The sequence below is a fragment of the Larimichthys crocea genome, chromosome XIX, assembly GCF_000972845.2.
Source record: "Larimichthys crocea isolate SSNF chromosome XIX, L_crocea_2.0, whole genome shotgun sequence".
Classification (NCBI taxonomy): domain Eukaryota; kingdom Metazoa; phylum Chordata; class Actinopteri; family Sciaenidae; genus Larimichthys; species Larimichthys crocea.
In genome coordinates this window covers 8495359-8516418 of record NC_040029.1, presented here as the reverse complement: position 1 = coordinate 8516418, position 21060 = coordinate 8495359, and the positions used below count along the sequence as shown (strand labels likewise).

The window sequence follows — 21060 nt, the reverse complement described above, 5'->3', positions numbered from 1 at the left end:
GTTATTCTGTTATAAATCTTTCCTGGGAAAGAACAATTTGAGTTGTTTATTGGGAAACAGACACAATATTCTGAAGCAAAACATCGATACTCAAACCTTTCCTGCCTCCTACCACCCCACAACTTTTTAATAATGATCAGAGAAGCAACTAATAAAATTTATTTAAGTAAAAAAATAAAGGTCAGCAACCTCTTCTTTATTTTTACTTCATTAAACCTCTTCAATCGACTCAGTTTCACCCACGCCTGCCCTACAGTGTAATTAAACCTCCCTACTATGAGACAACGGAGAGTTCACCACTCCAGGGAATGTACTGCTCATGAAGAATCAACAAAAACTGATGTTTTCAAGGAAACCACGAGTTTTTAATCACATGCTTTTAATGTTTTTCTGCCCTTTACAGTTATAAAAAGATTTCCCCAAAGTGAATTTCTCTGTAAAAAGAAAAGCAAAGAAGCTTCATGACTACCAAAGAATTAAACGGTGGGTGGTACCACACTGAACACAGTGAAGAGCAAAACAACATCTGTCGTTGATAACCAGAGAACATTTCGAGGAAGTGGCCCTTGGATCAGTCACCATTCAGTATGAATTCATTATTTAAGGCTGGATTAAAAAAAATAAAAACACTTGACTCGACTTTTCCGAGAGAAATTACAGTGAGTTTATTACCTACAGAGTGACTTCAGTGTTAAAAAAAACGAAACATCTCATCATCCTGCTTGCTACTTCAAGAAATGTGGGTGCTCCGGCTTATATTGAGTTCTTTGTGCTGTGGACTGAACGTGGAATCGTTTATCTGAATATGTGTGACCTGTAAAGATGAAGCGTGGCTCAGAAGTTTATTTCAGCGCATCCATCAACATCTGTTTGAACCGCTCCAAGTCCACTTTCTTCAGGATGGTGGCCTTATGCGTCTTCTTCAGCAGGTCCATGTAGTCCAGCACCATCATGCCCCGGGTGTAGGTCCCCTCCAACTCCACCGTCACCGCAACCTGAAGGAAGGAGGAAGACGACGCTGAAACGTCTTGTCTTTGGTGACTGATTTACTGCTCAGACACCTCGTTTAAAGAGCCGACGCTGAGTGAATGTGTAAAAAAGGATGAACGCTGCATTTGAACCTCTTCGCTCTCCGTCACCAGAGTGTGGTCGATGGCTGCAGCCAAGGCGTAGGTGTCACAGGAGTTGAACCCGGGTCCTGCAACCAGCTCCTTCTGATACCGCTCAGTCTGGACCATCTGAAAACAAATAAGCATTTGTATATTTTGATATTTATTCTGAGTTCATGTTCAGCTTGTCGGCTTGTTGGATGCTCTCGTACCTTCCTGGTGTGGCGGGAAATCTTGTCCATGAAGCGAGCCTTGTCGGTGTCTTGGGCCAACCAAACGTCAACGAAAGACTGAGGTAGGGAAAGGATGAAGATGATCATACTCCACTGAAAGTTGTTTCAATTATAACAAAAATAATGACAAACCCATGGCAGGCTGTTCCTGCAGCTGAACTCCCAGGTGGCGATGTAGGTGGGGCAGGTGTAGCGGTCCAACACGGTGTGTGCGGCCTCGGAGTCGGCCACGAAGTTAAACTCTCCACACACCGTGGTGTTACCTCTGGCTGTGTAAAAAAACAAAGTGGTTGAACACACTCCCAGTTGATGTTAACATGAATAAAAAACACACAGATGACGTACATTCACAGTTTCCTCCCATGATGTAGAGCGCCTTCAGCTTCTCCGGTAAGGAAGGCTCCAGTTGGACCGCTTCTGCCAGGTTAGTGAGGGGCGCCGTGGCCACTAGAGTCACCTGAGAGACAAACATCAGCATTAGCTGTCGTAGGTGATGCATGATTTTCACTCTATTTCACCATCTACCCACCTCTCCAGGGTTTTCCTTCACCATCCTGACAATAGCCTCTGAAGCTTTTTGCTCCTGCAGCAGCTCCAGGCCTGGAGCGTCAGGATCCGGGACGTCGCCCAGCCCGTCCTTCCCGTGGAAATCCCCAGCGTGGCGTTTTTTATCCACGAGGGGCTCCGCACAGCCACGAAACACCGGGATCTGCAGAGAACGATCATAACGTATGAGTCATGTCTGCGGTGTTTCTTCCTTTGAGACTCCCACAAACTTACATCCAGCCTGTTGCAGACTTTCAGGACGCGCAGCGTGTTCTTCAGGACGTTCTCCAGGGGCGTGTTCCCGTGGCAGCAGGTGATCCCCAAAACCTCCACATCGGGGGCTGTGAGGGCCACCATGATGGCCTGAGCATCATCCACCCCTGTGTCCAAGTCAAGGATCAACTTCTTCTTCATCCTGCGTTCAGCGAGTGTTTTTCTCTCCTGATCAGAGTGCTGTCTGCCTTGAAGGTGGAGAGAGTGTCTCCTGACTGCCCTGATCTGAAGGGCAACAAACAAGTAGTAATTTTAGATCATGGGAGTACCATGTGTTAGTTTGCTGTTCATTTTTTAAATACTTTAAGACTAACAAACACCCAAACGATGATAAAACGCTGCAGCCAAGTACGTATCAGACTTTCTAAGGTCATACGAGTAGAAAAACTCTTGAATAAGGAGGACTGGATTCAAAGTATCAAAGTTTAAGTTGAATTTATTATTCTTGTACAAGAAGGAGCGTTTAACAGTGCAACACACAAAGAGGGTTACAGAGAAAAGGCTCCTCGAGGAGCTCTAACAGTTGGTTCTTGTACATTTTTTATAAGAATTTTTATCTCAGACACCTCCCCACTGATACAGATAATATAATAACCTCATTTTTTGGTTTACTGCTCAGTAATGAACATTATGATTCATATCCAAATGGTACTACCCTAACCTGTCTCTCTGAACCTTGTACTGTTGATTTATATTCATCGCTCCCTCAGTAAAACACAAGCCAAATTAAGGAAGTGCACGAGACATGCAAAAGACAGGATGTACACACACACACACACACACACACACTGTATGAATTAAAACACCTGAATCCCAGCATAATCCTAGTTTCTATAACAGCAGGTACTTACAGTAAGTGTGTCTTCTCTCTGTGTTCTGAGGTTGAGTGAGATCAGGTGCTGGGTGTGGCAGAGTTTTACTCTTAAGACTTCATGCAAACACCTTTAACATTTAAAATATGTGTGTACATTACGCTTAACTCGCTCTTAAGGTACATACAGTAAAGCCCTCACCTGTTGAGTCCTTCGAGCGCGAAGAGGTGTCCGCTTACTGCCCTGACCTGAAGAGCTGCTTTTCAAAGGGGTGGAAACTAGTGACGTGTCGGTGGCGAACGATCCGGTTCAAAGAGCCGACTCCCTGACACTCTGACTCGCGCCATACCTGTCCGCACATATCTTGACCAATCACGTTCGGGTTTCAATTAAAAAAGTGGCACTCAAGTGGCATTTGTGTTTAAAATAGTTATTAAAACTTTATTTTTATACTTTATAATTTATTTTGTGGCATCCTTTCAAGGTTGAGTGTGTTTGTAAAATAAAGCCATAAAGGATAAACATTTGATGTCACGTATGTATTTTGCATTAGTATTTCATTTTTTTCAGGCAGTTTTGCATTATTTTGATAAATTAATTAAATAGTTAATAAGTTTTATTTATATAGCACATTTTTACACAGCATGCACTGACCAAAGTGCTTTACAATGTCAAAAATATAAAATTATAATAATAACAATAATAATAACAGCAATAATAATAATTAATAATACCAATTTATAAAATGTAAGGGAGCCGTTTGGGAGCCGAAAGAACCAGCTCTCCAAAAAGAGCTGAAATTCCCATCACTAGTAGAAACAAACTGATGTGTTGTGTACGTTGCAAACAGGAAAGCCACAAGCCACCCCCACCTGAGGGTTGTGTCTACAGGTGTAGTGTTGAGGGAATTCATGCAAGTGTACTGCAGACGCATGCTGAGGTGGTAAGTGAACCAAAAGGTAAAGTATTAAATCAAAGTCCAGGGGCCTCATGTACGAATACTTGCATGGATTTCTTACTGAAACTATTTCCTAATATATTTCCATTTACATATGCAAATCTATTTAAATAGGCCCCGGACCTGAGATTCACCACTTTGTCCGATCAGATAACGCGATAAACAAAGGAAAGAAAATGAATTTCACAGAGTCTGAGCTAAAGATTCTAGTGAATGAAGTGGAGATTCTGTTTGGTTCCTGTCAACAGGGATACATTTGACCAAAAAAAGACGTGAGTGGCAGCGTGTGTGTGAGGCTGGAAATGGATCCGAGCAGCGCACACACAGGTGTGGACAGGTGTGGCGCTGTGGCTGACATTTTACGCCCGCTTTTACTGACAAGAATACTGAACACAGGGAGACAATCAGGGCTCGTTAGAAAGCTGCAGCTCTAATTTCACCAGCAGAAAATAAAGAAAACCAAAAACATGATATTTGAATGCCACACGCCCAAATATGCACTGGCACACTGGCACGCTGCCTTTGTTAATATCATTTTCTTCATCACATTGCGCATGCTTTTATATCCACTTATATAATTGCAAACACGTGGGTGTGTTAATTGTTCATAAGTGTGTCTCTGATGTGCACATCACCCTGATGACTACCTGTTTTCACATTATTAACAGTTTCCCAGCGTCACCTCTAAGTGTCGCCAAAGGAACAATAGCTGTAGAAACGTGCGTACGACAGCTATGAAATTGGCGTGGGGCACGGACATTTCTACGATTGTTTCACGTTTGATACATTTGAACGTGAGCGTGGAAAAGGACGTACGGCACTTTTTTGTGCGTACGCATGCTTTGTACACGAGGCCCCAGGACAGAAATCCAATAAACATCCACAGTCAACCACAGTGAGAAGACGAACAAAGCAGGAAACTACACACACCAGATACAGGTGTCACTAATGAGGGAAAGGTGACACCAGTCAGGGTGGAGCAGAATCAAAACTGGAAGTAAAGGTGAGTCGACCCAGAGTCAATGAAATGAGGCGCATCAGCCTGGCATGTGATAAGACGCTCAGTTTGGGTTTGTTATGGAGTTTTCTATCCTGAGGTCACACGAGGTCACGTGTGGGCCTCGAGGTAGAAGTTGCTTTAATTAATATTTTGTGTATTAACACTGGATCTAATGACGATGTGCATGAAAGGAGAGAATTATCACAACGTTCTGCACTTCCCATCAGCTCCCGTCAGTGCATTATAGCGTCTTTCAGCTTGTTGTTCTGTTTTTTTTTACGCCCACAACCCTCAAACTAATTTAGATCCATCTCACCCCGCTCTCCCCCGGTGTCACGACAAACACATCTTACTTTACTTAGCCAGCACGTTGGAGCATGTGGCAACAGAAAAGCGAGATTATTTCTTTTTAAATACAGGACAGAGACATGACTCCTAATGAATGTTACTCCATAAGTGTGTAAGAAGTTGTGCTATGTTATAAAAATTAGGATTTATACTGGGGTTCAGATGTTTTAACTCATATAATGTGTGTGTTTCCTGTTTTTTGCATGTCTCGTGTACTTCCCTTATTCGGACTGTGTTTTGCTGAGAGTGGCAGGGAGAGATATCAGTAGTTCAAGGACAGGAGAGACGTGAGAAAGTATCATTTTGATACATAATGTTTATTGCTGAGCAGACTCACCAGTGAGGGAGGTGTCCGAGACAGCCCGTTTATAAAAAATGTATAAGAACCAGATGTTAGAGCTCCTCAGGGAGCCTTTTCTCTGTAACCCTCTTTGTGTGTTGCACAAATTCAACTTAAACTTTCATACTTTGAACCCAGTCTTCCTTATTTAAGGGTTTTTCTTTAAAAATTCCTGTAACATGCTGTATTAACGCATCCAATAGTTTAAACTACACATGAAGCAGCGTTCAGTCTCTGAGATCTGGGACACACCAAGAGGAAGTCTTCACACTTCATCGCCTTTTATTAAACCACATGTTGGACTATTCGTTCATATCTTGCACATGTTATATGCGTCTGTTTCTTCTTAGGTTTTCCTCATTGTTAAATTGCGTTGTGCATTTTATATCTCGTGTAAATCACTTGTTGAAAAGTGCTAGGATGAGACTGTAACACTGGATGCAACAGAAAGATCAAAAACAGTAAAAAGTCCATTTAAAAACAAGAAGAAAATGACCTCACCTGGGGGATGGTGTTGGCAGGCGTCTGCTGCTCTCTGCGATACCCAAACTGAAGAGCAAGAAGCTTTTTAAAGGCACACAAAGGCGACAGCCAGACTCCCGCCCTGATGTTATTCCTCAGGAATTTTCTCAGATTTATTACTCTCGCATTGGTTCAAGCTGTGGGAATCTGAACAATGGTTACCACGATGTATTTTACGTAATGTTAGATGTATTTATAGCTCCTTCTTGGTCTGACACACGTCGATTTAGAGGAAGGACAACAAGACAGAAGGGAGGAGATTAGTGTGCAGGGAAGCATGTCAAACATCTGTAATCCATCTGTACTGGTTTGAAAATAACTTCATGCAGAGTTCTTTAAATGCAGCAATAACATGTGGTGAAGCTGCGTGAGTGTGTTTTTTGTGTGGGTCAGTGCTCTGTGCAGGGCAGATAATCCATAACATCAGAAACATGAAGATATTATTTATTTTAAGAGACATCATTTCATTTAGTGAACGCTGCGGCTCAGAAGTTTATTTCAGCGCATCCATCAACATCTGTTTGAACCGCTCCGAGTCCACTTTCTTCAGGATGGTGACCTTATGCGTCTTCTTCAGCAGGTCCATGTAGTCCAGCACCATCATGCCTCGGGTGTAGGTCCCCTCCAACTCCACCGTCACCGCAACCTGGAGGAATGAGCACAAGAAGTTGTTTGGATGATTCGGTGTTTTGAATTTTAAATGTCGCTGAGTTCACCTGCTCGCTCTCTGTTATCAAGGCATCGTCGACGGCGGCAGCCATGGCGTAGGCGTCGCAGGGGTTGAACCCTTTTCCTGCTGTGATCTCCGTTTGGTACTCGGCTGACTGCTGCTTCTGCATGAAACATTCAGAGTGTGAATGAAGATCAGAAGAGGACCAAGGCATGACGGCCCCCAAACAACAGCTCCTACCTCCATCGAAAGGCTCGAGATCTTTTTCACGAAGGCGGCTTTCTCAGTGTTTTGAGCGAACCACTGGTCGCAGAAAGACTGTGAGAGGAGAACAAAAGTTAAAGAAGAGGAAGTTTCCCATGTTGGGAAAGTTGGCACGCTGTGAGTCTCAGACAGTTTTTATTTAAGATTTCACAACTTCTTTCTGTCTTCTGTTTCCACTTTGCCAAGTTTTACCAAACGTGCTGCAGGCATCAAATTCACTTTCCAAACATGTTTCAGTCTGTTTTCACTTTTAATATTTGGCTTTCGTGGTGTCGAGTTCGGCCTCACCCATGGCAGGCTGTTCCTGCAGCTGAACTCCCAGGTGGCGATGTAGGTGGGACAGGTGTAGCGGTCCAGCACGACGTAGGCAGCCTCGGGGTCGGCCGCAAAGTTAAACTCTCCGCACGCTGTCGTGTTACCCCTGGCTGCACACAGTCATGATTATAAGTAATACAGAGTGCAGAGGTGGAAAAAAACAGGAGAAGAGTAAAAGACAGATAACGTACATTCAGTGTTTCCACCCATGATGTAGAGCGCCTTCAGTTTCTTAGAGATGGAAGGGTCCAGTTGGACTGCGACAGCCAGGTTAGTGAGGGGCGCCACGGCCACTAGAGTCACCTGTAGACAGCAACCTTGTATGTAGTGTATGTTGTATTTAATGTGCATCAATATTTACCTTCAGGGAAATGTAATTATTAATGTATAAATGTTTGTCCCACCTCTCCGGGGTTCTCTTTCACAATCTTGACGATGGCCTGTGCAGCTTTTCTCTTCTGCAGCAGCTCCAGGCCTGGAGCGTCAGGATCTGGGACGTCGCCCAGCCCGTCCTTCCCGTGGAAATCTCCAGCGTGTTGTTTACGGGCCAGCAGTGGCTTTGGGCAGCCACGATAAACTGGGATCTGTAGGATATATGTTGTGCTTTAGCATAATACCTGTAGTTCTTCTGCCTTCCTTGAGAGTGAAAATAGAGTCAGCTGCAAACTTACATCCAGCCTGTTGCAGACTTTCAGGACGCGCAGCGTGTTCTTCAGGACGTTCTCCAGGGGCGTGTTCCCGTGGCAGCAGGTGATCCCCAAAACCTCCACATCGGGGGCCGCGAGGGCCACCATGATGGCCTGAGCATCATCCACCCCTGTGTCCACGTCAAGGATCAACTTCTTCTTCATCCTGCGTTCAGCGACAAGAAAAAAGTTCACCCCTGACACACATTACATAAAAATCAATAGTTTAGACGTAGAGAGACATAAATGATATGTCTGCAACATGTTTGGCATCTCCAGCTTCTAATGGAAATGAAAGAGCGTTGCTTTCTGGCTTCGTGCTTGTCATATGAGCACTTAATAATCTTGAGAACATGTCGTCGGGTGTGGCAGAGCAACTTTTAATCCTTTGAATAAGTTTCAGCTGAACAATTGAAGCTTTATGCTTGTAGATGATAAAAAACCTCAGCTGATTACTATTGCATTGTTTAAGGATTGAATGTTTAAGGTAGCTTCTTGCAGGACTCGACTGATGCATGTTTAAAAATGGTCTAAAGTTACAGTACAATGTGAAACCCTCACCTGCTGAGCGGATCCTGACAGATGTTGTCACCGTTGTCTGCGTCGATGCTGACTGCCCTGACCTGCAGTGCTTTTAACTGTTGAAACCAACATGAATATGCATGCAGGGGCGTTTCTTTTATCCGCTGCAGCTTCATTCTGTGGTTGTTTGGTATGCTGAAGAGCGACGGGCAAGAGGGAACATGAAGATCCAAACATACAACAAAGAGTTCATAAGAAAACACGTAGATGCAATTTTGCCTGCAACATTACATGAAATCAGAAAGTTTGTCCCCTGAAGCTTAGAATAGAAAGCGCAGAGTTTTTTGGGCTTTGAACAATGTTTGTGTGTCTCACACAACAATGTAATAATCTTCGTCGCCGTTGGGTGCGGCAGTGTTTTTAATAATTACTGTCATGTTGTGTTAACATGACCAGATATAACCTCCTTCGACTTTAACATAATATAGTTTTGAGTAAAACAGAAATCATAAACTGCAGTTCCTCTAACGTCCACTTGAAGCTGGCTCCAGAAGTGAGTCAGTCTCCATAAGTCCCCATGTTTCACAGCAGAAATAAACATGTTTACAGCCTGGTACAAAAAACAGTTTTGGTCTCTGTAGCTAATTTCCCCGTTCATGACAACTGTACTGAGGGTGAATTTATATACAACTCACCTGTTCAGGTTATATTAAGGCTTAAAGTTATGCAGGATTAAGAGCAGGGACGCTTTGACTGACAGGTGGGTGTTGTTACAGGGACTACATCCACATGTTATGCAGTCTGTGGTTTAAACTGCGAGAAGAAATGTTAGAACCTGCAATCAAACTACGCATCACCTCAGATTTGAAACTTTTAAAAGCACCATGTGACGTGCAGACATGCAGGAGGTGTCGGTGCAGAGCGCTTGTTGCATAAATGTTGACAGAAACGACATGGAAAGTGCAGAATGTTGTCTTTAATAATAAAAATGGTAAAAATAATTTTTTAAAAAAAGGAAAAAACTTTATTGGTTTTGCTTGTTTGATTTGTTCAGCTTCAAGAAATGCTCAGTATCGGAGTTTTATGAGAAAATATATTACGACATCTTTCATTAAAGAATGAGCAGAAACAGAGCTGCACTGAGTTTGTGTGCTCTCTCTCTCTCTCCTTATTCCCCACAATCCACTGCATCTTCCGAGGCAGTTTTGGGCTTAGCCAGATTGGCCCGGACTCGAGCCTGGTCCACGGCATCCAGCAGATTTTTGGAGTCCAGCGCCAAAGTGTGAGCGGCTGCCAGCATCTGCCGCTGACACTCCTCCTTCAGCGACGTTATGGCGTTCTGCTGGGCCAGTCGCATCTTGTTGATCAGCTCGGCTAAGTCTTTGTTCAGCAGTTTCTTAGTGCCCTCGATCTGGGACGGGGGAGAGGAGATCACAAATGAATGTCCTCAGATAATAACTGGATTTTAACAGTTTAAACTGATTCTTTTTTACAGACAAGGTTTTCCCACTGCTATAAGACACCGATCATCATGATTTAGAGTAACTAGATCATTTCTTGCAACAAGGACTGCTCAGAAAAAAAGTCATTCATTGAACTGTCCTAGAATAGGTCACATTCGGTGTCATGCGTGCATGTGTGAGGACGGTAGTCGATGCAAAGAGACGTGAAACGACGCGTACCTCCGTTGTGACAGAGCTGTGCAGAGAGGGCAGGATCTCATCCACGCTTTTTATCAGGTTACGGAGAGTGACACCGAGCTCCTGAAGGAGGGAGGCAAAAAAAAGATTGTTCATAGCTTCATTCACAGCTTGATTTTACTCCTAAAAATGTGGCAAAACATATTTTTTTATGGATTTACAAGGTGATGAAAAGAGATTCCCTCTAATATGTCAATAAAATGAAACCAGATTTATAATATTGGGAATTTTTTTGCTCTGGAAATGCATGATAAAAACATACAATTTTAGAAAACTTTGACCTACTTTGACGGCGTTGAGATACTCGGAGGCGGGCAGCGTGTTCACGTCATTCTTCAGCTGCACCACCTGCTTCACCATCGCCATGACGCCGGTGTAAACCTGATCACCTGATCGGTCCAGCTCAGCTGTGGGCCGAGGCTACAACAACAACAACAACAACAACACAGCACTTTAGATTTTAATGCCCAAATCTGGTATAGAGCTCTGTTTCAGTGCACTGATGGGTTTTTTCCTTACCTGTGTGACCGCTGGAGGCATCGGAGGTTTCACTGGAGGACCTGACGGAGGCAGAAAAATCTGAATATCTGCACATGCATGTGAAATCCTGCAAGACTTGTGTTATTCTTTTGTGTCTTAGTGTCAGATATCAAAGCAGTTTAAACCTTACGAGTGCACACGAGTATGGACTCACCATTTTCTGGGCTTTTCGGGGGTGGCTGCAGAAACGAGAGGAGCGAGAGAAGAGGATGTGTTTGAGTGTAAAACTTTAGGTCAGGCTGTTACTTGACACTTTACTGCCACCACGCAGGAGAAGAATCGAACATAACCTCAAACACTGAGGCAGAAAACCAATGTTCAACAACAAGAGCTGGTGACCTCTTTGTGTGCGACCTGCGGCGCATTAACTAGGTGTATCTCTGCCCCCTAGTGGTCAAAACGGCCTCGGCGCAGCTTTAATGCGCCTCTAAAATTAGCACAAGAGGAAGCGAGAACTGGATCTCGTACCTTGATGTGTGAATCCACTCGCACTGCAGGATCCTGCGGAAACAAGAGAAGCAGACTTCAGTCGACGCAGCAGTTTCATCACGGCAGACATCCTCTGTTGCGACACGTCGCACTCTTTCAAGCCACTTCCTATACTGCACTGTGTGTGTGTGTGTTTATGTGTGTGTGTGTGTGTGTGTGGTTTCTCACCAGCTGTTTCTCCTCCTGCTCCAGCCACTGTTCGTCCACCAGCATCTCCCTTCTTTGTCTTTGCAAAGTGTCCTCCACATGAGCTCTCTCTTGCTCCCACGCCGGCCTGCTGTCTCTCTTTGCTCCCTGCACGCACACAAGTCAATTTTCCCATCATGAATATTTTCTGATTGTCGTTGAGTCGCTTGTGCAGCTCGTACTCAATTTCCAGGAAATTATTTAGCATATCGAAATAGATTTTATATTTATATTTCAGTCAGTTCATCTCTGCTTCGCCGCTTAGTCGACCAGTTTTTAGACTTTGTCACTGCAGAACATGACTCAACGGCAAACTTCCCTCTCACGTTTGACGTAATTCGGGAGGTTTAGTCACTCTGTCTGTGTGTGTGTGTGTGTGTGTGTCATCATATATGATATATAATCTACAGATTTATATTCAGCATGTTTTCTCTCTGTAGGAGAACAGGAAGTCACAGTGGGTTTAAATAGCGCGGTTAAGTCTAAGTTTGGTCGACTACTTGTCGGCTCTTACTCAGCTGTGTGTGTGTTTGTGTGTATGTGTGTGTCACCTGTGTGTGTGTGGCCCGGGGAAGTGTGTTGCCTTGTAGTCTGGATGGCTGGTGAGAAAGAGAAAGAGAGAGAGAGACGTAAAACTGGAGTTATTCGTTATTCTTTAACTGGATCACAAAAGTGAAAAGCCCTGCGTTCACGTTAAAAATCATAGATAAGTGGACTCAAATGCAAACACTGCCACACCATCAGTGTCCAGAGAGAAGTAAGGAAGAGTTTTCTTGGCATTAGTAATCTAGAGGAACTGCATGAGGAGATGTGGTGGCTGCACCAACATGCAGCTGCAGGTTTCAAACCTCCACGTGCACAGGAGGTTCTGTGGTCGCCGACCCTGCAGCCACGACTAGATTCACACAACTTGAACTCATATCAACACGGTGTGTGTGTGTGTGTGTGTCTGTAGTACCTTGGGTGGAGGCTCTGTGTGGTTCGGGCCATATTTTGCCGAGATGGAGCGTGATCTGTCTCGTCTCGCACCAACCTCCTCCTCCAACTCCACCCTGTGGATCTCGCTATCGGGCACACAAACCCCAGACGTCAGTCAGTGTGATGGCGTCCTAGTCTTAAATATATCACTGACAGCTCATCTTGATTTAAGGTGTTGACTGACACCAATAAAAACACGTTTGGTTGAATCTTCTGCAGCACATAATATAATAAAAGTGTGTGTGTGTGTGTGTGTGCACCTCAGGGAGCAGACCAGCTCGCTGAAGCTGGGCCGGCTGTTCGGCTCGTAGGCCCAGCAGCGGGTGAGCAGGGAGTAGAGGATGGGCGGGCAGAGCTGTGGTTTGGGGAGTCGGATCCCAGACTCCAGCTGGTTGATCACCTGCCCGTTCTCCAGCCAGAAGAACGGCTGCTGGGCCATGGAGAAGATTTCCCACACACACACACCTGTTCAACACACACACTTGTATTAGATGCATGTAAAGAACATGATGTGGGTTTTTGAGTGTGTATGAGTGTGTTTCTCACCAAACATCCAGACATCGCTGGATGTGGTGAAGCGTCTGAAGTTGATGGACTCGGGTGCCATCCATTTGATTGGTAATCGACTGATTGAGGCTGCAGAGGAGAAACATTTCATAGGGGAACCTTTAATATGCCTGTCACTGTGATTCTTTGAAATGTTAACCACAAACATGTGTGTGTGTGTGTGTGTGTGTGTGTGTGTGTGTGTGTGTGTGTGTGTACCTTTGTAATATTCTTGTTCATCAATGTAACGTGACAGGCCGAAGTCACCGAGCTTGACACATTCAGGTGACGCTACCAGCACATTTCTGACTGCGATATCTCTGCAACACCCGCACAGGAAATATGATATACATAGACATTAGTGCAAATATTATTAAAAGATGGTTTCTGCAGGCCTGCAGTGTAAATATAAACTGATATAAACCGTCCTTAAACATATCTTTACTGAGTGAAATCACAGTAAAGCTACAGATTCATAATGAAATACTCAAATGTTGACGTCTACAGCTCAACATCTCTGCTGGGTTTCTCTCTCTTGCAATGCATTGTTGTATAAATTCTTTCAGTCACCTGTGCACCATGTTCAGTCCCTCCAGGTACGCCAAGGCTTTGCAGATTTGTAGACAGTACAGGATTAAAGTTGCATTGGTCAGGATGTACTGCTGCTCCACAAGATAGTTCCCCAACTGTCAGGGCAGGAACATGTGTGTTAGCGTGCCACAACATGCACAATACAACAGCTATGCAAAGAGGAAGAGCACACACACCTCTCCGTGTTGATAGAGCTCCATGACGATCCAGACAGGGTCGACCTCGATGACCCCGATCAGTCGCACAATGTGGGGGTGATCCAGATTTTTCATCAAGCCTGAAACAGAGCAACAATGGGTCAGCCAGACCACTGATCCAGATACTGGGGTTGAGGTGAGGTGTGTAAAGCAGAAGGTGCAGCATCAACTCTAGAGTCGAACCCACATGTTTGGCCTTGTTTCTCCTCCCGAGAGACGGTTTATGGAAACCACTGCTCGTCCTCTCACACCACTATAAGACTACCTTCTGCTGATTGGAGTCTTGCGTTCTTACTTTGGATACAACCAGGGCTGTTTCTTGCTATATGCGGACTATGGGGATGCATCCACCAGGGGGGCCCCCAAGCTGCCCAAGTTCAGCCTCAGTATATTTTGGGAGAATTAAAAGTACCCGTCTTTATTTGATTTTGACTTGATGACCCCACAAACAGTCACAGCTTCCCATTATTAATGTACTGAAGCCTGTTTTCAGACTCTTGCATTGCCATAGATCATCTGAAAAGGTTAGGAAGCTCTCGCCTCAGAGTTTGACTAAAGAGGGGCCTCCAAATAGCATCTTGCACAGGCCCCCCAAACAGCTAGAAACGGCCCTGGATACAACTGATGGCACTGGACAAGCCCCTCTTTGACTTCTGACAGTTGTAAAACCTTGATTTCTCTCCTTATTTTCAGGCTTGCATGAAAATATTCAAGACATTTTGGGCCCCGCTTGCTTGTTATGTTTGCAAACCAACGCTTTGTCTCGCTCTGAAGCTACTGCAACCTGCAGTCTAAAGATTTTCACAAAGCCACAGCAGGCGGCGACAGGAAGTCGACGACAGCAACCTCCTGAATGATGAAACCCTGAAGATTAACGCTGGCAACTCTGGTGAGGAGAATCTGTGCGAGTGTTTTCATAGGGAATAAACACACACTCACCAGCTTCACTGAGGAACTTCTCCTTTACGTCAGCTGAACAGTCCTTACAGGTTTTGATGGCCACACTGATCCTCTCTCCTGTCTACACACACACATATATATATGTTATATATTACAGCAAAATGGAGCAATAGATTTTCTTTTGAGTCACAGTTTGGTGTTTGGGAGTGAACTGACGAACTCACTGGGCTTTTATAAACGCCTTCGTGAACCTCTCCGAAGAATCCCTCACCCAGGATCCGACCCACAACAACGTCACCTCTGGAGATGCTGTGCCTCGCTGAACACAAACATGATGAAACAGAGGGATAGATTTTTTACAAGAGTTGAAGTTTGTTGTATGTCGGAATGTTTTTTTTTTTTTGCAACATGCTTCTTTCTCAAGGAGGAAAAGAGCAACCTGAAGATTACTTAAAAGATTTCAGTAATCCCAACCACAGACCGAATATTTATTAGGGTGATATCAGGGTAAACTTGCTCACCTTCAGAGTCTGCCGTGCCCTCGGGAATCTCAGCATAAATATCCGAACCTGCCGTTAAACAAAACACAATGAATTTATTGTTCTTCTCCATACAGCCCATGTAACAACACGTTATGTACATGTACTGCTGGTGCCATGTCAAAAGACCATTTCAGGAGTCAACTCTGCTAGAAATAAAGGTGTGAATGAGTTTTTTGACACAAAGTCCCCCAGAAAAAGCAGATTTTTTTGGTTTATGTGGTCAACTATAACCATGGCTAAATTTAATATCTGGGACATTTAATTTAGCTTAATAATTAAACATATATCATTTGTATTCAGATGAAAGCTTCCCGTTTTTGGTTTGTTATGACATAATTCACCACATTATTACATATCCAGCGAATAAAACGCCCACATTTTGTAATAACCAACTTAAAAATGTAATAATTAGTTTCAAAATGCGGGTAAATTTATGACACATCATGCTCAAGCTTTATTACGAAATATGGCACGTTATTGCATAATACAAAGTGTTTATTATTATAACCCAGAACCACAGAATCATAAAACATTGTTGATTCATGTCAATGATTGTTTAAACCACATAGAAGTCCACGTGTGATGTGACACTTTTACCTTTATTGGAACCACTGGGACCACCGCTGGAAGAGACTTTTACCTTTATTGGAACCACTGGGACCACCGCTGGAAGAGAGACAGAGACATTTTAGTTTTACATTTCTTCTTTAAAGCAATCCTAGTGTGAACTTTAACAGCTTTAACAAATATTACTGTGTGTCATGACACTCACGGTTTCGGGATGTCAGGCAGTTTCAGTCTTGTGTTTCGCCCTGTAAGAATCAGATCAGTTTATTTACTGCTGCATTCCAGACGAGTGGTTTTTTTGATGAATGCAGGTGAAGTGTACCTTTATTGGGCCGGTTAATGAGCGAGCTCTCGGAGTTGCTCTTCAGCCGACAGTGGCCGTCAATCAGGTCTGCCATGTTTTCTGCCACAGCCAGAGAGGAAGTGTTCACAGACAGCGGCTGCAGGGTTAAACATACAAGATATTCAGTGTTTGTGTGAACAGCAAAGTGCTGTCTCACTCTGAAGATCGAAAAGTTCCTCCACACGACTCTAGAAGGTCTAGAAGATCAGCATAATCCTCCAAAATGTCGTTGAGTTACCTGTTTGGCTCCCTCTATATGTACAGTGAGCAGAGCCCGGCCGTCGACCTCAGCAGAGCAGGAGATGCTGCGCACCTGAGAGAACGTGGCCAAGCAGACGGGCTGCGAAAGACACAAATGTGGCGTCAAAATTAAAAATACACCTGCATTTTTGTTGGTTATTATTCTATATACAATAAACATACACACACATTATGACAGACCTGCTTCTGCAAATACGGCTCATTGCCTTTATTTTATATCATTTTTCATTTGTGATGTAATCCAGATGTTTTCATACTGAGTTGACCTGCTTTTCTACTCTGTGTCAGCATTATTTTCCTATTCACAGCTGGCAGTATCTTTGCATATCTTGTCATCTTTCATGCTTCAATAGCTGACGGGTAAACAACACAGATTGTGTGTGAGGAGAGAGTGAGCTCACTGTGGAGTTTTCAGTTTGCTGACTGATGCCTTCGGGCCCGATGACCAGGTCTATTGTGAGATTCCAGCCGTGCTGCAGACACATTAAAAGACACACAGCGTTTATATATTTGAGTGTGATTATTTATCACTTGTGCACACTTTAAAACTCACCACGAGCTGGCACGCGAAGCTCTCCTGGGTGTAGCTGTAGCACTGAGCCACAGTGGTGAAGAACCTGGTCATGCACTCGTCCTGCTTCAGGGTGGAGTAGCCCTGAAACGTCTGCTGGATCATCCGTCGGAGCTGCTTGGGCTGAAGCATCACACACAGAAACGTGTGAAATCTTTGAAAACATGATGCTGAATGACTGTATAGCAGTCGTTTTGGCTCTCTTACCTTCATGCTGTTGATCAGCTCTCGGGGAAAAAACAGGTCCAGCCCCACATCCTTCCTAATGATGGAGGAGTAAAAACAAACACACCTTTTTTTAAAGGCAGAACAAACGTCCTGCTGCAGGCGGCTTCAGAGTTTCTCTCACATGACACACCCACACAGCAGATATCTAACCACCTAATATGCCGCCAAAGATAAGAAGATATAACAACATGCACGCCTGATGTACTTGACTTACTCTAATAGTTCAAAGTTAGACTTTTTCTCCAGTCCGTTTGGATTCATGTCTTTGTAGAACCTCCTGCAAACACAAATAAATAATTATACATTTCTAAACCGGATAGTTTCCCCATGAAGAATATTAATCTACGCTCACGTTTTCTTCCATGTGGAGAAACATTTTTTACCTTATTTCCAGGCAACCGAGCTGCAGAGCCATCCCATCGCTGACCTTTGAGGCGTAGTGCTGCATGTAGTCACTTCGTACCTGTGATAAACACACATACACACACACACACACACACACATGACTACAGATGTTATAAAAACTAACTCTAACCTCACAGTTAATTTAAACCAAATAATAAACACACACACACACACACACACAGTGTTGCTGACCTGCTGGTAAAAGTAGAGCATAGTCGTCCTGTCGTCTTTGAATTTCTCCATGAAGTCTAACGGGATGTATCTGATCCTCAGATCATATCTGGACAAACAAACATCACCTTAGCTTTGCCAATCATGACTTCTTCCTCTGTGTCACGACTCAATCAACATTTTATGTAAAGGTCTGAAGTCTTAAAAGGCCTTTACATGACTTGAATTACACAAATATCGTGTCTATCTACTGCAAAGTCTAGTGTGAGCAGCTCTGACCTCCACTCAGCCTCCAGGTGCTGCTGCTCGTAGCGCTGGGTGAGTTCAGACACAGTCAGGTCTGGATGCAGCCAGTGTATCACTGAGGACTTGAGGTGTTTGAGGAGGAGCCCGTAGCACAGGTTGTATACGATGTCTGGACCCACACAGCCGCTGGACAGTACCATGTTCATGATAGTCTGGGGACAAAGTAATCACAGTAAGGTCTCTGTGTCCCTGTACAAGCTGCTGGTGATTATATGAACATATATACATGCAGAGTAAAGTACAGTGCAGCAGTAGAGTAAAGTAGCATATACTATAATCAGAGGATGACAGAGAAAAAACAATAAAAAGTTAGGTAGAGAACAGTATAGTAAGTTACAAAAGACTGTAGTATGTTGGAGAACTGTAAGAGTACTGTAAAGTAGATTATAGTACAGTGCAGTAATGTACATTGAAGTACACAGTAAGTAAACAATATAGAAATACAATACAGTACAATGCAGAGCAGAAAAGTCAAACGTGCTGCAAAGTACAGTATAGAGTAGAGTATAGAATAAAGAAGGGAACAGTATAGTGTAGTAAAGTACATTAGAGTACAGTACAGTAAAGAACAGCTGAGTAGAGTGTAGTACAATAGAGTACAATAAAGCAGTAGAGTAGAGAAGATTGAAACTGAATTCGGTAGAGTAGTTTGTTGAGTGCAGTAGAGTAACTAGTAAAGTAACCAGTACAGTAGAGTAACTAGTGCGGTACAGTAGAGCAGAGGATAGTAGAGTAATGAGTAGAGTAACTAGTAGAGTAGAGTAGAGCAGAGGACAGTAGAGTACAGTAAAATAACTAGTAGAGTAGAGTATACCCTGACAGTCCACCCCTCCTCACAGCGGACCAGTTTGAAGTTCTTGCCCAGGTTGGAGCTGTTGCTGAGGAAACACACTTTGATGATCTTCACCGGGAAGATGTTGTCCCTGGTGACAGGTGTCGTGGGAGACACGTCCGAGGATTCTGATTGGCTGGTGGGAGACATGCTCCTCCAGGACAGGGTGCTGGTGTCTCCCGACATCACGCACACAGACTCAGCACGGCGTGTTACGCTCACTGGTTATAGACATACATTGCTTTCACACCTACACACACACATTTCACTCCTTCTTCCTGCTCTCTCATACGCACATCGTCATGTAAAACACACACATGGAGGGACACGTGGAGGCTGGAGACACACAGGAGTAGGAAACAACAATTATTATATTGTTGATCAAGCTGGTTTTGAGGAGTATTTATATCTGAGTATGCCCTCTGTACTCACCAGTCCTGCAGAAGCTCCACGGCCCAGCACGACAAACGTCTTAAAAACTGAAGACAGGTCAACAGACTGCACTCATGTCACTGCGTAAACTGCAGATTTTACTGTTTGTCGGCTCAACACAGCAGACTTATTCGAAGCTGTGCCCCGACGAACAGCCACATCAGTGAGAGAAAGAGGAAATGCTTCTCAGAGGCAAACAAGGAAGTTGAAGAGCAGTGAACAGAAAAACTGACAAGACTGATGAAACTCCCATTGTCACCCCATCACACATGCGATGGCACAGTCCAACACCAAAACCACAACCCTCCACCCACTGTGCAGAAAGGGGCACGGCCTACATCACACTCGTTTCCTCTTCCAGAAAATTGAGTAATCATGAGTAAAAGCACAACACAGGTGAAGATTGGGCCTTTTCAGAAACTCTTTCAACGTGGTAGTTTGCAGGTTTTCAACCATGGGGACAGAAACATTGGCCTATTTTAGCAATATCTGAAATATGTCTAATAACTGCTGCATGGATTGCCATGCAACAGGCATTCTTTTTCCCCAGAGGGTGAATCCTTGGTTGGAGGTTGACGATCTTGGTTTTTTGAGTCAGATATCTTCACAACTGTTGTTCAGATTGCCATAAAATTAGGTACAGATATTTATTTCATCTTTAGGATGAATTGTAGTAACTTTAGTTAACGTCTAACGTCATCATCGGTTCAAAAACGTACCCAATGTTTTGGATTTCTGCAAAACTGATCGCATTTCCCATGTTGAGCACTAAATAACATTGGAGTGTGAATCCTACCCTTGATTGGAGGTTGATGATCTTGGTTTTTTGAGTCAGATATCTTCACAACTGTTGTACAGATTGCCATAAAATTTGGTACAGATATTTATTTCAACTTTAGGATGAATTGTAGTAACTTTAGTTAACGTCTAACGTCAACATCGGTTCAAAAACGTACCCAATGTTTTGGTTTACGGCTGCAAAACTGATCCATTTCCCATGTTGAGCACTAATCAGCAAATGTTCGAACGCTTACACGAGACATGGACGTTGACAATGTACGTAAAAGTGTCATACTGTATCACCACGACCATGCTATTGTTAGTATTTAGCTCATTTAGACATTATTGTGGCTTTTTTTTAAACTCTGGTTAGCACTTAGCTCTACAACAACAGCTGCCAGGTGGTGGATTTAATCAAAAATAGCCAGAGAACATGTGATTTTTAGAATAATTTAGAGTTATGAAATGTTTATTTGTACACATTATTTTATTCTGAAATCAAAAAAATACTAAGAAGCATGTATGCAAAGCTGCAGCAGTAGCGAGGCGTACAGTGTCATGACCCTGATGGGACATTCTTTGGTCCCTCTGGTTTCAGATTCAACCTCAGTGGGTTTTTTTGTTGCATCTTGCTGAAGGGCTCTGAGTTGTGCAATGTATAGGGGAAAAAAAATATGTTAATGCGTGACAAGAGTAACAACAGAAGGGTGTTTGAAGCTGTCAGATACTGCAGAATGAACAGGGATTGCTGCACGAATGACTTTAACATAACTTTATTCTCAAGCCTTGGGTATGAATAGTAAACATATTTCAAGGTGAGGCTTGAGATAACACAAGGTGCAATGATAGCGAATGCTGAGGTGTTAAATGTCATGAACTCTCTTTAAATTCCTGTGT

At 43.6% G+C, this 21060-nt stretch overlaps 3 protein-coding genes across 8 annotated transcripts; all 3 read right to left on the bottom strand.

Annotated features, from left to right (window-relative positions):
* Positions 1-635: 635 nt before the first annotated feature.
* On the bottom strand, positions 636-6312 carry LOC104917976 (inosine-uridine preferring nucleoside hydrolase). 4 transcript variants are annotated; one of them, XM_027291614.1, is made up of 9 exons: positions 3175-3268; positions 3013-3060; positions 2123-2386; positions 1872-2051; positions 1688-1799; positions 1475-1611; positions 1322-1399; positions 1122-1238; positions 636-995 (listed from the first exon to the last, which is right to left on the bottom strand). In XM_027291614.1, the coding sequence occupies exons 3-9, from the start codon at positions 2300-2302 to the stop codon at positions 843-845; spliced, it is 957 nt and encodes a 318-aa protein (XP_027147415.1). In that variant the 5' UTR covers positions 2303-2386; positions 3013-3060; positions 3175-3268; the 3' UTR covers positions 636-842. The 4 variants fall into 4 exon arrangements, with proteins under 4 accessions (XP_027147415.1, XP_027147416.1, XP_027147413.1 ...); XM_027291615.1 differs by having other exon boundaries at positions 3013-3103; positions 3175-3205; XM_027291612.1 differs by lacking the exons at positions 3013-3060; positions 3175-3268 and adding an exon at positions 6121-6312.
* Positions 6313-6564: 252 nt separating this feature from the next.
* LOC104917985 (inosine-uridine preferring nucleoside hydrolase) lies at positions 6565-9104 on the bottom strand. Its single transcript, XM_027291610.1, has 8 exons — positions 8638-9104; positions 8062-8242; positions 7795-7974; positions 7582-7693; positions 7364-7500; positions 7052-7129; positions 6858-6974; positions 6565-6787 (listed from the first exon to the last, which is right to left on the bottom strand). Exons 1-8 carry the CDS (start codon positions 8772-8774, stop codon positions 6635-6637), a joined length of 1095 nt encoding a protein of 364 aa, XP_027147411.1. The 5' UTR covers positions 8775-9104; the 3' UTR covers positions 6565-6634.
* Positions 9105-9554: 450 nt separating this feature from the next.
* Positions 9555-19633, bottom strand: LOC104929121 (protein-tyrosine kinase 2-beta). Of its 3 annotated transcripts, none has more exons than XM_027291580.1 (30): positions 19384-19633; positions 18934-19287; positions 18093-18271; positions 17835-17922; positions 17621-17700; positions 17452-17514; positions 17217-17301; positions 16992-17132; positions 16840-16911; positions 16416-16517; positions 16157-16274; positions 16040-16079; positions 15865-15890; positions 15247-15294; positions 14950-15044; positions 14765-14846; positions 13805-13905; positions 13608-13723; positions 13257-13357; positions 13038-13127; positions 12752-12956; positions 12472-12577; positions 12065-12112; positions 11496-11621; positions 11307-11339; positions 10993-11017; positions 10818-10858; positions 10584-10718; positions 10281-10361; positions 9555-10009 (listed from the first exon to the last, which is right to left on the bottom strand). In XM_027291580.1, exons 2-30 carry the CDS (start codon positions 19135-19137, stop codon positions 9767-9769), a joined length of 2874 nt encoding a protein of 957 aa, XP_027147381.1. In that variant the 5' UTR covers positions 19138-19287; positions 19384-19633; the 3' UTR covers positions 9555-9766. The 3 variants fall into 3 exon arrangements, with proteins under 3 accessions (XP_027147381.1, XP_027147379.1, XP_027147382.1); XM_027291578.1 differs by lacking the exon at positions 15865-15890 and adding an exon at positions 15908-15933 and having other exon boundaries at positions 19384-19632; XM_027291581.1 differs by lacking the exon at positions 15865-15890 and adding an exon at positions 15908-15933 and having other exon boundaries at positions 17217-17271; positions 19384-19631.
* Between the last annotated feature and the right edge of the window lie 1427 nt (positions 19634-21060).

Excerpts from the sequence above, each read along its gene's own strand:
- LOC104929121 (XM_027291580.1), bottom strand. The coding sequence starts at position 19,137 with ATGTCGGGAGACACCAGCACCCTGTCCTGGAGGAGCATGTCTCCCACC. Across the intron at positions 17,923-18,092 it reads CACCTGGAGGCTGAGTGGAG|ATATGATCTGAGGATCAGAT; the intron begins GTCAGAGCTGCT and ends TTGTTTGTCCAG. Across the intron at positions 12,957-13,037 it reads CAGCGATGTCTGGATGTTTG|GTGTGTGTGTGTGGGAAATC; the intron begins GTGAGAAACACA and ends TGTGTTGAACAG.
- LOC104917985 (XM_027291610.1), bottom strand. The coding sequence starts at position 8,774 with ATGAAGCTGCAGCGGATAAAAGAAACGCCCCTGCATGCATATTCATGT. Across the intron at positions 7,694-7,794 it reads TGAAAGAGAACCCCGGAGAG|GTGACTCTAGTGGCCGTGGC; the intron begins GTGGGACAAACA and ends TGCTGTCTACAG. Across the intron at positions 6,788-6,857 it reads TGATAACAGAGAGCGAGCAG|GTTGCGGTGACGGTGGAGTT; the intron begins GTGAACTCAGCG and ends TCATTCCTCCAG.
- LOC104917976 (XM_027291612.1), bottom strand. The coding sequence starts at position 2,302 with ATGAAGAAGAAGTTGATCCTTGACTTGGACACAGGGGTGGATGATGCT. Across the intron at positions 2,052-2,122 it reads AAGTCTGCAACAGGCTGGAT|ATCCCGGTGTTTCGTGGCTG; the intron begins GTAAGTTTGTGG and ends CGTTCTCTGCAG. Across the intron at positions 1,612-1,687 it reads CATGGGAGGAAACTGTGAAT|CCAGAGGTAACACCACGGTG; the intron begins GTACGTCATCTG and ends TTTTTTACACAG.